Source organism: Dendrobates tinctorius, unplaced genomic scaffold, assembly GCF_039654945.1.
Source record: "Dendrobates tinctorius isolate UK_male_01 unplaced genomic scaffold, ASM3965494v1 ptg000090l, whole genome shotgun sequence".
Classification (NCBI taxonomy): domain Eukaryota; kingdom Metazoa; phylum Chordata; class Amphibia; order Anura; family Dendrobatidae; genus Dendrobates; species Dendrobates tinctorius.
In genome coordinates, this window is record NW_027361758.1 from 1,117,495 (window position 1) to 1,131,811 (window position 14,317).

The window sequence follows — 14,317 nt, forward strand, 5'->3', positions numbered from 1 at the left end:
TTGACGTTGGTGGATGGGGGGGGTCACAGTTTTTGGCCAAATTTTGTGCTAAGCATCTCATGTGTTTTTTCCTAAGTTTCAAAAGCCATTATGCTATTCACACTTCATGTATTTCACATTGATATGCCTTAATGCAATTGAGTGCAAGTATTTCCTTATTTTGATATGTGCGTGTATAAATAAATGTATAATATATAACCATAGCTGGAATGGATGGTGTTAAATCATAGCTCTGCAGTATTTGAGTAGAAGTACCTGCAGTGTCCCTATAAGAAGCAGGAAGTAAATTCATTATGTGGCTGTCTCCTGAGGGAGTGTCTGTCTGATGTTTGAAGGAGAGAGAGAGAGAGAGAGAGAGAGAGAGAGAGAGAGAGAGAGAGAGAGAGAGAGAGAGAGAGAGAGAGAGAGAGAGAGAGAGATATATTTCGGTTTCTCTTTTTGAAAAATGTGACTAGGGAGTCAGTCTGCCAGTCTGCTGGATGTGATGAAAACTGAAAGAAAAAGAGCGCAATAGGGTCTTACCCGAGAAAATAAGAATATAAAACAATAAGTTATACTCACCCTGTGTAGGAGAGTATTAAGCATAAAGGAACAAAGTCAGCTTGCTGCACATCCAAATGACCACGCCGTGGCCATAGATCATCAGATTCAAAGAAGGAATTTTTATGGATTAACCGTGCGCTGCCAGACCATCACTCCTCACAAGTTGTGTGCTTCAAAACATTTAGTTAATAGGGAATTAAATGTTTTGAAGCACACAACTTGTGAGGAGTGATGGTCTGGCAGCGCACGGTTAATCCATAAAAATTCCTTCTTTGAATCTCAGTCTGCTGGATGTAGCAGATGCAAATGTGTCAGCTCAGTGAAGTTGAGCAGACAGGATGTGACTTGGAGCTGAAAAGTGTTGGAAAGCCAGAATTCTTCTCTGAGAAGAGTCTGCACAGGCCATGTGCAAGCATCAGTGGTTGCTATGTTCAGCCATTTACGAATAGCCAGGGTTTGTACTTTTTAGTTAGCGCCTGGACAAAGCTAGGATTTTTGTTTGAGTTTGTTTTGGCACTGTGAAACCTGTGGAAAGAAATAAAATCTGCACGTGATCGGCCCAAAATTGCATTGCCTGTGTCCTGCGTGAACACTACCTGATGCCTACCTAAGAGAGTGAATCCCTATAATATAAATTTATATATTGTAGACTTTATCAAATGGTTTGGAGGCATCAATAGAGACTGAAACTTGAGAGCCTACATCTTTGTGTACTGCTCGGATATTGGCAAAAAAACTCCAAAAACTAGAATGTGTGGCTTTATTCAGCATGAATCTTGTTTGGTTGTGGCTGATTGAGGATAAAATACCTGTTTTGAGTTCATTTAGAGTATTTTTGGCAAGATTTTAACCCCTTTCTCACATCCGACGTACTATCCCATCCATGGGACCCAGGCCCCTATGCCCATGGACGGGATAGTACGTCTACCGCGATCAGCGGTGCCCACGTGGTGAGCGCCGCTGATCGCGGCCGGGTGTCAGCTGATTATCACAGCTGACACCCGGCACAATGTGTCAGGGGCGGTTACGGACCGCCCCCGACACGTTAACCCCTTGCACACCGCGATCAAACACGATCGCGATGTACCGGGGGTTAAAGGGAAGCATCGGCAGGGAGGGGGCTCCCTCTGTGCTTCCCTGAGCCCCCCACGGCAGCGCAATGTGCAGCGCTGCTGCGGGGGGCTCCTTTCCTGCAGGCCCCTGAATCCAAGATGGTGACGGGGGCCTTCGGGGGCCTGCAGGAAGCTGGCTTCCTCAGTGCCTGCAAAGCGCAGGCAAGAGGAAGTCTTCTTCAATGCCTGTGACAGATTGCTGATCTGTCACAGTGATCTGTGATGTGACAGATCAGCGATCTGTCACAGGACAGTGATGTCCCACCTGGGACTATTTAATAATAAAAAAAAAAAAAAAAAAAAAAAAATCGCCAAATAAATATTACCCCAAATAAATCCATTTTTTAGAAATAAAACAAACAAAAAAAAACAAACAATAAAAGTACACATATTAGGTATCGCAGCGTCCGTAACGACCCGCCCTATAAAACTGTCCCATTAGTTAACCCCTTTAGCGAACCCCTTAAAAAATAAAAATCGAAGCAAAAAATAATGATTTATTATCATACCGCCAAACAAAAAGTGTAATAACGCGCAATCAAAAAGACGCATATACAGTGGGGAAAAAAAGTATTTAGTCAGTCAGCAATAGTGCAAGTTCCACCACTTAAAAAGATGAGAGGCGTCTGTAATTTACATCATAGGTAGACCTCAACTATGGGAGACAAACTGAGAAAAAAAAAAAATCCAGAAAATCACATTGTCTGTTTTTTTTTCATTTTATTTGCATATTATGGTGGAAAATAAGTATTTGGTCAGAAACAAAATTTCATCTCAATACTTTGTGATATATCCTTTGTTGGCAATGACAGAGGTCAAACGTTTTCTGTAAGTCTTCACAAGGTTGCCACACACTGTTGTTGGTATGTTGGCCCATTCCTCCATGCAGATCTCCTCTAGAGCAGTGATGTTTTTGGCTTTTCGCTTGGCAACACGGACTTTCAACTCCCTCCAAAGGTTTTCTATAGGGTTGAGATCTGGAGACTGGCTAGGCCACTCCAGGACCTTGAAATGCTTCTTACGAAGCCACTCCTTCGTTGCCCTGGCGGTGTGCTTTGGATCATTGTCATGTTGAAAGACCCAGCCACGTTTCATCTTCAATGCCCTTGCTGATAGAAGGAGGTTTGCACTCAAAATCTCACGATACATGGCCCCATTCATTCTTTCATGTACCCGGATCAGTCGTCCTGGCCCCTTTGCAGAGAAACAGCCCCAATGCATGATGTTTCCACCACCATGCTTTACAGTAGGTATGGTGTTTGATGGATGCAACTCAGTATTCTTTTTCCACCAAACACGACAAGTTGTGTTTCTACCAAACAGTTCCAGTTTGGTTTCATCAGACCATAGGACATTCTCCCAAAACTCCTCTGGATCATCCAAATGCTCTCTAGCAAACTTCAGACGGGCCCGGACATGTACAGGCTTAAGCAGTGGGACACGTCTGGCACTGCAGTATCTGAGTCCATGGTGGCGTAGTGTGTTACTTATGGTAGGCCTTGTTACATTGGTCCCAGCTCTCTGCAGTTCATTCACTAGGTCCCCCCGCGTGGTTCTGGGATTTTTGCTCACCGTTCTTGTGATCATTCTGACCCCACGGGGTGGGATTTTGCGTGGAGCACCAGATCGAGGAAGATTATCAGTGGTCTTGTATGTCTTCCATTTTCTAATTATTGCTCCCACAGTTGATTTCTTCACTCCAAGCTGGTTGGCTATTGCAGATTCAGTCTTCCCAGCCTGGTGCAGGGCTACAATTTTGTTTCTGGTGTCCTTTGACAGCTCTTTGGTCTTCACCATAGTGGAGTTTGGAGTCAGACTGTTTGAGGGTGTGCACAGGTGTCTTTTTATACCGATAACAAGTTTAAACAGGTGCCATTACTACAGGTAATGAGTGGAGGAAAGAGGAGACTCTTAAAGAAGAAGTTACAGGTCTGTGAGAGCCAGAAATCTTGATTGCTTGTTTCTGACCAAATACTTATTTTCCACCATAATATGCAAATAAAATGAAAAAAAAACAGACAATGTGATTTTCTGGATTTTTTTTTCTCAGTTTGTCTCCCATAGTTGAGGTCTACCTATGATGTAAATTACAGACGCCTCTCATCTTTTTAAGTGGTGGAACTTGCACTATTGCTGACTGACTAAATACTTTTTTTCCCCACTGTAAATATCCATGGTACCGCTGAAAACGTCATCTTGTTCTGCAAAAAACGAGCCGCCACACAGCATCAGCGAAAAAATAAAAAAGTTATAGCTCGCAGAATAAAGCGATGCAAAAATAATTATTTTTTATATAAAATAGTTTTCATTGCATTAAACCGACAAAACATAAAAAAAGACCTAAATGAGGTATCGCTGTAACCGTACTGACCCGAAGAATAAAACCGCTTTATCAATTTTACCGCACTCCCCCAAAAGAAATTCATGAAACGCTGGTTTTTGTTCATTCTGCGTCCCAAAAATCGGAATAAAAAGCGATCAAAAAATGTCACGTGCCCGAAAATGGTACCAATAAAAACGTCAACTCGTCCCGCAAAAAATAAGACCTCACATGACTCGGTGGGTCAAAATACGGAAAAATTATAGCTCTCAATATGTGGTGATGCAAAAACTATTTTTACAATAAAAAGCGTCTTTTAGCGTGCGACAGCTGCCAAACATAAAAACCGCCATAAATAGTAAATCAAACCCCCCGTTATCACCCCCTTAGTTAGGGAAAAATAATAAAATAAAAAAAATGTATTTATTTCCATTTTTCCATTAGGGTTAGGGCTCAGATTAGGGTTAGTGGTGTGTTGGGGTTCGGGTTGGAGTTAGAATTGGGGGTTTCCACTGTTTGGGCACATCAGGGGCTCTACAAATGCAACATTGCGTCTGATCTCAATTCCAGCCAATTCCGAGTTGAAAAAGTCAAATGGTGATCCTTCCCTTCCAAGCTCTGCCATGCACCCAAACAGTGTTTTACCCCCACATGTAGGGTATCAGCCTACTCTGGCAAATTGCAAAACAATTTTTGGGGTCCAATTTCTCCTGTTACCCTTAGGAACATAATAAATTGGGGGCAAAAATATCATTTTTGTGGAAAAAAATGATTTTTTTATTTTCACGTCCGAGCGTTATAAACTTCTGTGAAGCACTTGGGGGTTCAAAGTGCTCACCACACATCTAGATAAGTTCCGTAGGGGGGTCTAGTGTCCAAAATGGGGTCACTTGTGGGGAGTTTCAATAGTTTAGGTACATCAGGGGCTCTCCAAACGCACATGACACCCGCAGACCATTCCATCAGAGTCTGCATTCCAAAACGTCACTGCTTCCCTTCCGAGCCCCGACGTGTGTCCATACAGTAGTTTTCTCCCACATATGGGGTGTCAGCGTACTCATGACAAATTGGACAACAACTTTTGGGGTCCAATTTCTCCTGTTACCCTTGGGAAAATGAAAAAATTGGGGACTAATTGATCATGTTTGTGGAAAAAATACGATTTTTTTATTTTCATGCCCGGGCATTATAAACTTCTGTGAAGCCCTTGGGGTTCAAAGTGCTCACCACACATCTAGGTAAGTTCCTTAGGGGGTCTCTTTTCCAAAATGGGGTCATTTGTGGGGGGTTTCCACTGTTTAGGTACATTAGAGGCTCTCCAAAGGCAACATGACACCCGCAGACCATTCCATCAATGTCTGCATTCCAAAACGTCACTACTTCCCTTCCGAGCCCTGACGTGTGTCCATACAGTAGTTTTCTCCCACATATGGGGTGTCAGCGTACTCAGGACAAATTGGACAACAACTTTTGGGGTTCAATTTCTCCTGTTACCCTTGGGAAAATAAAAAAATTGGGGACTAAAAGATCATGTTTGTGGAAAAAATACGAATTTTTTATTTTCACGCCCGGGCGTTATAAACTTCTGTGAAGCACTGGGGGGTTCAAAGTGCTCACCACACATCTAGATAAGTTCCTTGGGGGGTCTAGTTTACAAAATAGTGTCATTTGTGGGGGGTTCCACTGTTTAGGTACATCAGGGGATTTCCAATCGCGACATGGTGTCCGATCTCAATTCCAGCCAAAAACGTCAAATGGCGCTGCTTCCCTTCCAAGCTCTGCCATGCGCCCAAATAGTGGTTTACCCCCACATGTGGGGTATCAGAGTACTCGGGACAAATTGCACAATAACTTTTAGGTTCCTGTTACCCTTGGGAAAATAAAAATTGGGGTGAAAAGATCATTTTTCTGGAAAAAATATGATTTTTTAATTGTACCGCTGTACGTTATAAACTTCTGTAAAGCCCTTGTGGGTTCAAAGTTCTCACCACATATCTAGATAAGTTCCTTGGGGGGTCTAGTTTCCAAAATGGGGTCACTTGTAGGGGGTTTCCACTGTTTAGGTACATCAGGGACTCTCCAAACGTGACATGGCGTCTGATCTGAATTCCAGCCAATTTTGCATTGAAAAAGTCAAAAGGCGCTCCTTCCATTCTGAGCTCTGCCATGCGCCGAAACAGTCATTCCCCCCCACAAATCAGGTATCAGCGTACTCAGGATAAATTGCACAATAACTTTTGCAGTCCAATTTCTCCTGTTACCCTTGGTAAAATAAAAAAAATTGAACCTGAAGTATTTTTTGTGTGAAAAAAAGTTAGATGTTCATTTTTTTTTTAAATATTCAAAAAAATTCCTGTGACGCACCTAAAGGGTTAATAAACTTCTTGAATGTGGTTTTGAGCACCTTAAGGGGTGCAGTTTTTAGAATGGTGTCACTTTTGGGTATTTTCTATCATATAGACCCCTCAAAGTGGCTTCAAATGTGATGTGGTCCTAAAAATAAAATGGTGCTGTAAAAATGAGAAATCGCTGGTCAACTTTTAACCCTTAGAACTTCCTAACAAAAAAAAATTTTGGTGCCAAAATTGTGCTGATTTAAAGTAAACATGTGGGAAATGTTAGTTATCAAGTTTTTTGTGTGCCGTATCTCTGTGATTTAAGGGCATAAAAATTCAAAGTTGGAAAATTGCGAAATTTTCAAAATTTTTGCAAAATTTCCGTTTTTTTCACAAATAAACGCAAGTTATTTGAATGAAATTTTACCACTAACATGAAGTACAATATGTCACGAGAAAATGTCAGAATCACCGGGATCCATGGAAGCGTTCCAGAGTTATGACCTCATAAAGGTACAGTGGTCAGAATTGTAAAAATTGGCCCGGTCATGAACGTGCAAACCACCCTTGGGGGTGAAGGGGTTAATGTTTGCCTGAAGACGCAAAACTGAGCTTTACATAGTCTGGAATCCCTGGTTTGGGGAGTACCATTTTAGTGAGGGTGGCAGGCAGACCCCCATTCAAGTTTTATTCAAATCTTCCTATAGATGAAGGACGAGGATGTCCACAATCTTCTTATAAAATTCCTCAGGTATAACGATCGGGGCATGGCGCCTTCCCATTGACAGATCCTCGCTTTTTTTAAATTATAATTTTTATTAAAAATTGTTAAAATTTTACAGGAAAAGAAAAAATTAGGAATTTTAGATTTTTACTATCATTTATAAGTTAACAACGATCCTCTTTCTTTAAAGAAAGGGCTGTAGATATACATCTTTTCTGCACCGAGACACAGCAACTATGAAGTAAACGTACACCTATGGATTGGCAGGAAAATGTTTTAAATGTATGTGTATGGAGGGGGATTTGGAACTTCGTATGAAAAAAAAAAAAAAAAGCTCTGACTACTATACGGAAATGTTAAGAAATTAATTAGCGCATCATTTTTCATTTATTTGGAATTAAGAAGAAATAGGGAAAAAAGAAAAAAAAAAAAGAGTCAAGTGTGGAACAGCAGAAAGGTAAGGTAGAACCTACGTGGAAAACCAGCCTGTCTCATTAACTTCTTCTTTGAAAGAACCTTCATTGCCTGTGTTAAAGTGAAAAGAGAATCGTATCAAATGATATAAAAATAGTAATATGTGATATCATGTACTTACCATAAGTAAATTATCTATTCTTTGCCATTTTTCAAATTTTTTTTACTGTGTATATGTACTATACATAAATTAAAAAAAAAAGAAAACAGAACGTTCCAAAGTAATATTTCAGCATTTCCTCTGGAGAGGACATCACATCACTTCACAGTAATTGTTACCCAGCACGGTTAGATATCTGCGTAGATCACCGCAGTGCCAGACAGCACAGAACGTCCGAGTTATATTTATTTGCTGTCTGTCACCTGAGAGGTGTCATTAAATCGCAACCCAAATAAAGGCCAGACACAAAATAACTGTATAACGAACGCTCTCGCTTACCAGGAACGTGAAGACGACATGACACATAGAACAACCACTCACAAATCAATTCTGTCTGCAGAATCATTAAAGAAGTATCTAAATTAAAAATGAACATAACATATGAGGACTATGCCAGTTTTCATAAAGCGTTTTATTATAGTAGTAATGTCCACTTACATAGTATGTGTTATCATATTCATTGTAAGCCAGTTTCACCACTCCATATGAACCCTGAGGGAGCGAAGAAGGAAAAGGAAAAAAAAAAAACCAAACTTTAAAATTAGGTCAATTATTTGGATTGGACTGTACTTAAGTGATTTTTTTCTATTCGACTAATATTCTTCCCTCATAATATGCAATTATGTGCAGTCAAGTCATTTCACAAATTTTATTGCAGTGCTTTAACAAAAGTTGGAAATAATGAATGTGCAGTTAGAGATTTGTTGAGAAATCTATTTTGTTTTAAAAAGCCTAAATCAGTGCAGAAAATATATAAGCTAAATTTTAAAAAAAACAAAAAACAAAAAAAAAACAAACACAACAACAGTCTCAGACACAGGGTTGTGGAGTCGGTAAGCCAAACCTGCGACTCCGACTCCTCAATTTCCCTTACACCGACTGACACATATTGCTTATATTTAAGTGAAAAATGTATTGTAGCACAATGTGAACATCAGACATTTAATCATTTCTATGATACAATAATCAAGATATTTAGATAGAACATTATAGTTATTGGAATACAACTTTAGAACACAAAAAACTAAAATTGTAAATAAGCAATATCGAATATATATATATATATATATATATATATATATATATATATATATATATATATATATCTCTCTCTCTATCTATATCACTATGTAATAAACTATGTAAGTGGCAAAAAACAGTTTTCAACAAAAACATACTAAATAACATTTGTGCAGTCTATGAATTTGTTCTAAGAAATGGAATTGCCTCCATCAGATCCTCCTTCTTAGATGACCTCAAATCTGACCTAATAATTTTAAGGCTTGAGAACAATCTCTCTACACTAACTTGGGTTGGAGGCAAAGCCGTAACCACTTGGGCAACATCTCTAACAATTTTCGGGTATAAAGGAATTGCCTCATGCACAGTCAGTTTTGATGAACGGTTGAATTTTTCTATTTCTTTGAGAGCAAGTGAAACATTTTGCTGAGATATGGTCAATCTGCTTGCTATAGGAGACGGAGTGAAATATTTTTCCTTGCGGCAACGCTTTGCCTGCCCCATGTCATCCAAATACTTGTCAAAATCAAACGTCTCATCTGATGAGGATGAAGATATGGCGGCAGTAGCACTGTCAGGACCCAAGTCCTCTTTAGCCTGGCAGTCCTGTAGGCCACTCATCCTAACTGCTACCTCAGTTAGAGCCTCTTTTCCTTTAGTAAGCTGTTGATCATCAAGCAGTATACAATGACTTGGATCCACAAACAGCTGCCAGAAAAATTTTATTTTCCAATAGCTGTGTCTCTCTCCGTTTCACTGAAGCAGAAATGTCATCTGCGATTAAACCTCCTCATTGGGACAGACAAAATAGCAAGTTCTTCCAGTCCCTTATGAAAATGCCAGGAGCTAAATCCTCAGCTTGTAATTTTTTAGACACGGTAAATGGGTGATTAAGCAATTCCTTCAATTCAGCCACCTGTGTCCATTGACCTTCATTTAAGGTTACCTGAGGGTTCATCATATCTATAAGAAATGGTTTTAGTTCAAGCAATCGCTCAATTATTAAATAAGTGCTGCCCCACCGAGTGGCTTGATCGACAATTGCCCCTTTCCCAGCACGTCTCTTCAAGATGGAATCAATTTTAGGGGTTCTGGTGGCAATAACCAATTTCCTCACTCTTCCAATCACATTTCCAGCATGTCCCTCTTGCAGACTCTCTCTTATTGCCAGCTGCAGCGTGTGCACAACACAGCGCATGTTATGAATATGCAAGTGATTTGAAGCAGCTTCAACAAGATCATCTATTTCTACAGTATAATTTTGCTGTTCTTCTGTTGTAATATCTGTTTGTTCATCGGTTACATGAACAGCACTGTGGCCTTCCATCTCAAACATACTGAATCCTAAATTTTCTTCTAGCTATTGTTCATTACTCTCATTCATCAGTTTTAATTGTACTTATGTTTGAAGCATTGTCCATTACAATAGCAAGAACCGATTCTTTTTTGAGATCATAATCTTGCAGAACTTTTTCCACTAAGGCCTGGAGAAACTGGCTGCTGTGATGAGCTTTAGCATCTTTTACTGCCAGTGTCTTGGTAACAATTTATTTGTTGTCACAAACATATCGAACATTGATGGCAAAATAGTTCACTCTGTGACGTGTGCAGGCATCCATTTTAAGAAACATGAAGCATCTTTTGAGAGTCTTTTTAAGATCTTCCTTTTACAGAAAGCACATAATAAATCACCTACAATATTAGCGTCAGTTACCTTCCTGTGACAGAGATGAGCAGTAGTACTTTCACTTTCTCCAGCTCAGGGCCCAGGAATCGGATCCTGTGCAGGGCAGGCACCCCTCCCCTCCTCTCTCTGGTGAAGAGAGTAGAAGACAGGACAGAGGAGGGGAGATTGCCCCCTGCAGTCTGGAGCCGACGCAGGACGGGAGCACTGCAGCATACAAGTGAGTTTTGATAGGTACGTGCCCCTGCTTCTGGGGGGGGGGCAGCTGCTCCCCCCCTGCCCCTGGCTGGCTACGGCCATGATTCACACACAGGGTTTTTGCGGATCTGTTTTTTGCAGTAAAATGCAGGGACTCTGGGCATCCCAGGAAAGTCAATGGGTCTCAAGATATGACATACAGACACATCGTTTTGTGAGGATCTGTTTTTGGGCTCAAAAATGGATCCTCACAAAGAATGAGCATGTCAGTTTGTGCGGCGTTTTTCTAATCTGCTTTTGCTATTGAAAACATTATCTATGAGCTCAAAAACCTTTCAGGTGATGCGGTTTTTTAAAAAGCTGATCTGCTTTTGCAGCTGAAAAACATATCCTCAAAAAATGCAGGAAAAACGCTGTGTGTGAATGTAGCCTTAGATCAGGAATAGAACAGCCATTTATAGGATAGATCATAACTTTCCCAAATTCCTATGAAAAAATATTCAGCACATTCTGCATTGAACTACTGTACCCAATTTTTTTTTTATATATATATATTTTAAGAGTCGGTCCATTTTATACCGACTTACTCCACCAAAATGAGCACCCACTCCGACTCCACAGCCCTGCTCAGACAAATATTTGATTACAGGCAATGAATGAACAGCAACCATGTGTGGTTAGAATTAGGCATCATGATAATCTAGAACACCAGTTTACAAGTATAGAGGTTCGGTCGTATGTTGTAAATTGGTATACGGTAGTGCAAGATGATACTTGCATTAGTGTTTGGACTTTTTTTTTTTTTTTTAAATTAATTGTCTGCATCCCCTACAAATAAATATTAAAACTATATTTTTAATAAAGCAGGTGGCATTTAAAGTGAGAAACCCACAATTAATACTCTTTGCCTACTTCCTATGCAGTAAATTAGAAACCTACAGTCATGTGCAAAATAACAGCATTGTGTTTAAAACAGCAGAGAAAAATCTCAGTCCTCATAAAAGCATTCATTTCCATATGCACAAAAGGCACTGGGAGCACTGCACATTCATTTCCAAAAGAAAACGTGAACAAAATATACATTTTTAAACTGAAAAGACATACTGATGTCTGCATTTTGATTTGTAAACTGGAATTTTTACAGCATAAACTGAAATTAGTTTCCAGAATTTGATTTTCTGTTAATCACTGAACTAATATTTAGTTGGGTAACCTTTATTTCTGATAACTGCTTTACATCTGTGAGACATGGAGTCAACTAACAGCTGCAACAGATATTCCAGCCCAAGCTGACTGGACTACATTCCACAGTTCTTTTGCACTCTAAAGGGTGTGTGCACACGTTGCAGATTCTGCTGCGGATTTTTCCGCGCAGATTTGGATAAATCAGCAGGTCAAATTACCTGCGTTTTTAGTGCAGATTAGCCTGCGGTTTTCCCCTGTGTTTTGACACCTAGTAATGGAGCAGGTGTCAAAACGCTGCAGATTCTGCACAAAGTAGTGACATGCTGCGGATTTAAAACCGCAGCAAATCCGCGCTGAAAAATCTGCAGCATGTGCACTGCGTTTTTCATTTTGCATTGAATATAAAGGTACTGTACAATGCAGCAGAAACTGCTGCGGATCCGCAGGGCCAAATCCGCTGCGGATCCGCAGCAGAATCCGCAATGTGTGCACACACCCTTAGGCTTTGTGTCAAAACAGCATTGTTTATATCACTCCACAAATTCTCAATCAGATTGAGGTCTGGGGATTGGGCTGGCCACTTCATGACATCAATCTTATTGGTCTGGAACCAGGATGTTGTCCGCTTCCTGGTGTGTTTGGGGTCTTTGTCCTGCTGAAACACCCGTTTAAGGGGAATTTCTTCTTTAACATAAGGAAACATGACCTCTTCCAGTATTTTGATATATTCAAACTGGTCTATCATGCTGGTATGCAATAAATGGGCCCAACTCCACAGTATGTGAAACATCCCCAAACCATTATGCTTGCACCTCCATGGTTTACAGCCTTCACAGTGTACGGTTGCTTGAATTCAGTGTTTATGGGTCGTCTCACAAACGGTCTGCGGCCTTTAAGCCCTATAAGAACAATCTTGCTGTAAATCTGTCAATAGACTGTTGTGTCACTTCTCTTTATGCCAGTCAATGTGTTCTTTGGCAAACTATAACCTTTTCAACATGTCTTTATTTTGTCAGCAATGGTACTTTGAGTTTTTCTTTTTTTGTTCTGCTACATCTGAACCATCGTGACTTTCTCACGTGGTTCGCTCGTGATCCCCGCTATGTAGTCACAATATGACCTTTCATATGCATCTACATGGCTGGTGCGCATGCCCGAGTCCTGTTACATCAGGACCTTCCTGACGCGCTCACGTGGTCCGCACATGATCCCGGCTGCATAGCAGCGGTGGATTGCTTGTGTTCCAGGAACACTGAAGCAAGTGTCCATGGTGATGTGACGGCACCCGCGCATGTGCCGTTTAAAGGGAATCTGTCCCCTGGTTTCGGCAGGTTATTTAAATGAGGTCTGTCCGGTCCGATGGGCGGTGTTTCCGATCTTTGCCGCCTCCCCATCCTTGGCTGCCGTCCGCAGTTTTTTCATGAAGAGGAGCAGGTGTCCACCATCTTTCGCGCGTGCGCCAAGGATTCTTGGCTTGTGCATGCGCAGTATGATTTGCCCAACTGCGGGCAAAGCCAAAAAGCCATACTGCGCATGCGCCGGTTAACTAGGTCCCGGAACACAGCAAAATACTTCCGGGGCTTAGTTAACCGGCGCATGCGCAGTAAGGTTTTTCAGCTTTGCCTGCAGTTGGGCAAAGCATACTGCGCATGCGCGAGCCAAGAATGCTTTCCGCACGTGCGAAAGATGGCGGACACCTACTCCTATTCATGAAAAAACTGCTGACGGCGGCCAAGGATGGGGAGGCGGCAAAGATCGGAAACACCGCCCATCGGACCGGACAGACCTCATTTAAATAGCCCGCCAAAACCAGGTGACAGATTCCCTTTAACAGCCAATGCCATGGCACACCTCATCTATTGGCTTGTTAGGGAGTGCATGTAGTGTTCCATGTGCTACAATCACACCAACGTATGCGCCGCTTATCGGCTGACGTCACCGCACACTTAACACCCCTATTGGTCAGTCTTCACTATTTAAATGGATATACATCTATTCTAAGCCACGCCTCCTGATGAAGAACTGCGAAACGCGCGTTGAGGCGGCAGGCGGGGGTCCAATTTCATTACATGCAAGTTACCTTACCATAGTTTCATACACTTTACTTTCTGTGCAAATTTTTTGCCTTTTGAACATTTGGTGCTGCTTATAAGTTGTCCAATTCAAATTGGAATGGTTGTGTATTGATATTCATTGTATATGGATTAGGGCATTTTTGAGGGCGTATAGCATTCTGCTATATGCACTCAAAAGCACCTTTTTTTGGTACAGTTTTTGTGCACTGTCACCTTATTTATTCAGCTATATGTATTAAAAAGGCACTCCTTTTTTGCCATTTATATAGTCGTCTTTTTGCACTGTCACTTTATTATGTACCATAGTTATTATTATACTACTAGGCTATTGGCACTTTAATTTATAGAGCATCTGCACTTTATTAAATACCCTCTTTTATGTCCATAAAAAAATTGATGCTTTTGATATTTTGTGAAATTGAATATAATTATTGTGATGAAATTCTCCCCTTTTACCTGCTTGGTTAGCGGTAGTCTTTGTAATAA

General features: G+C 40.8%; 1 protein-coding gene across 4 annotated transcripts in view; it reads right to left on the minus strand.

The window, feature by feature from the left end:
• The window catches only part of CAMKK2 (calcium/calmodulin dependent protein kinase kinase 2), a 143,902-nt gene that overhangs the window by 60,775 nt on the left and 68,810 nt on the right, over positions 1-14,317 (minus strand). For all 4 annotated transcript variants that reach the window (XM_073585968.1, XM_073585965.1, XM_073585967.1 and 1 more), the window contains exons 4-5: positions 8,108-8,161; positions 7,509-7,560 (exon numbers count right to left, since the gene is read on the minus strand). In XM_073585968.1, coding sequence (XP_073442069.1) covers positions 7,509-7,560; positions 8,108-8,161 — 106 coding nt within the window. The remainder of the gene's footprint in view (positions 1-7,508; positions 7,561-8,107; positions 8,162-14,317) is intronic.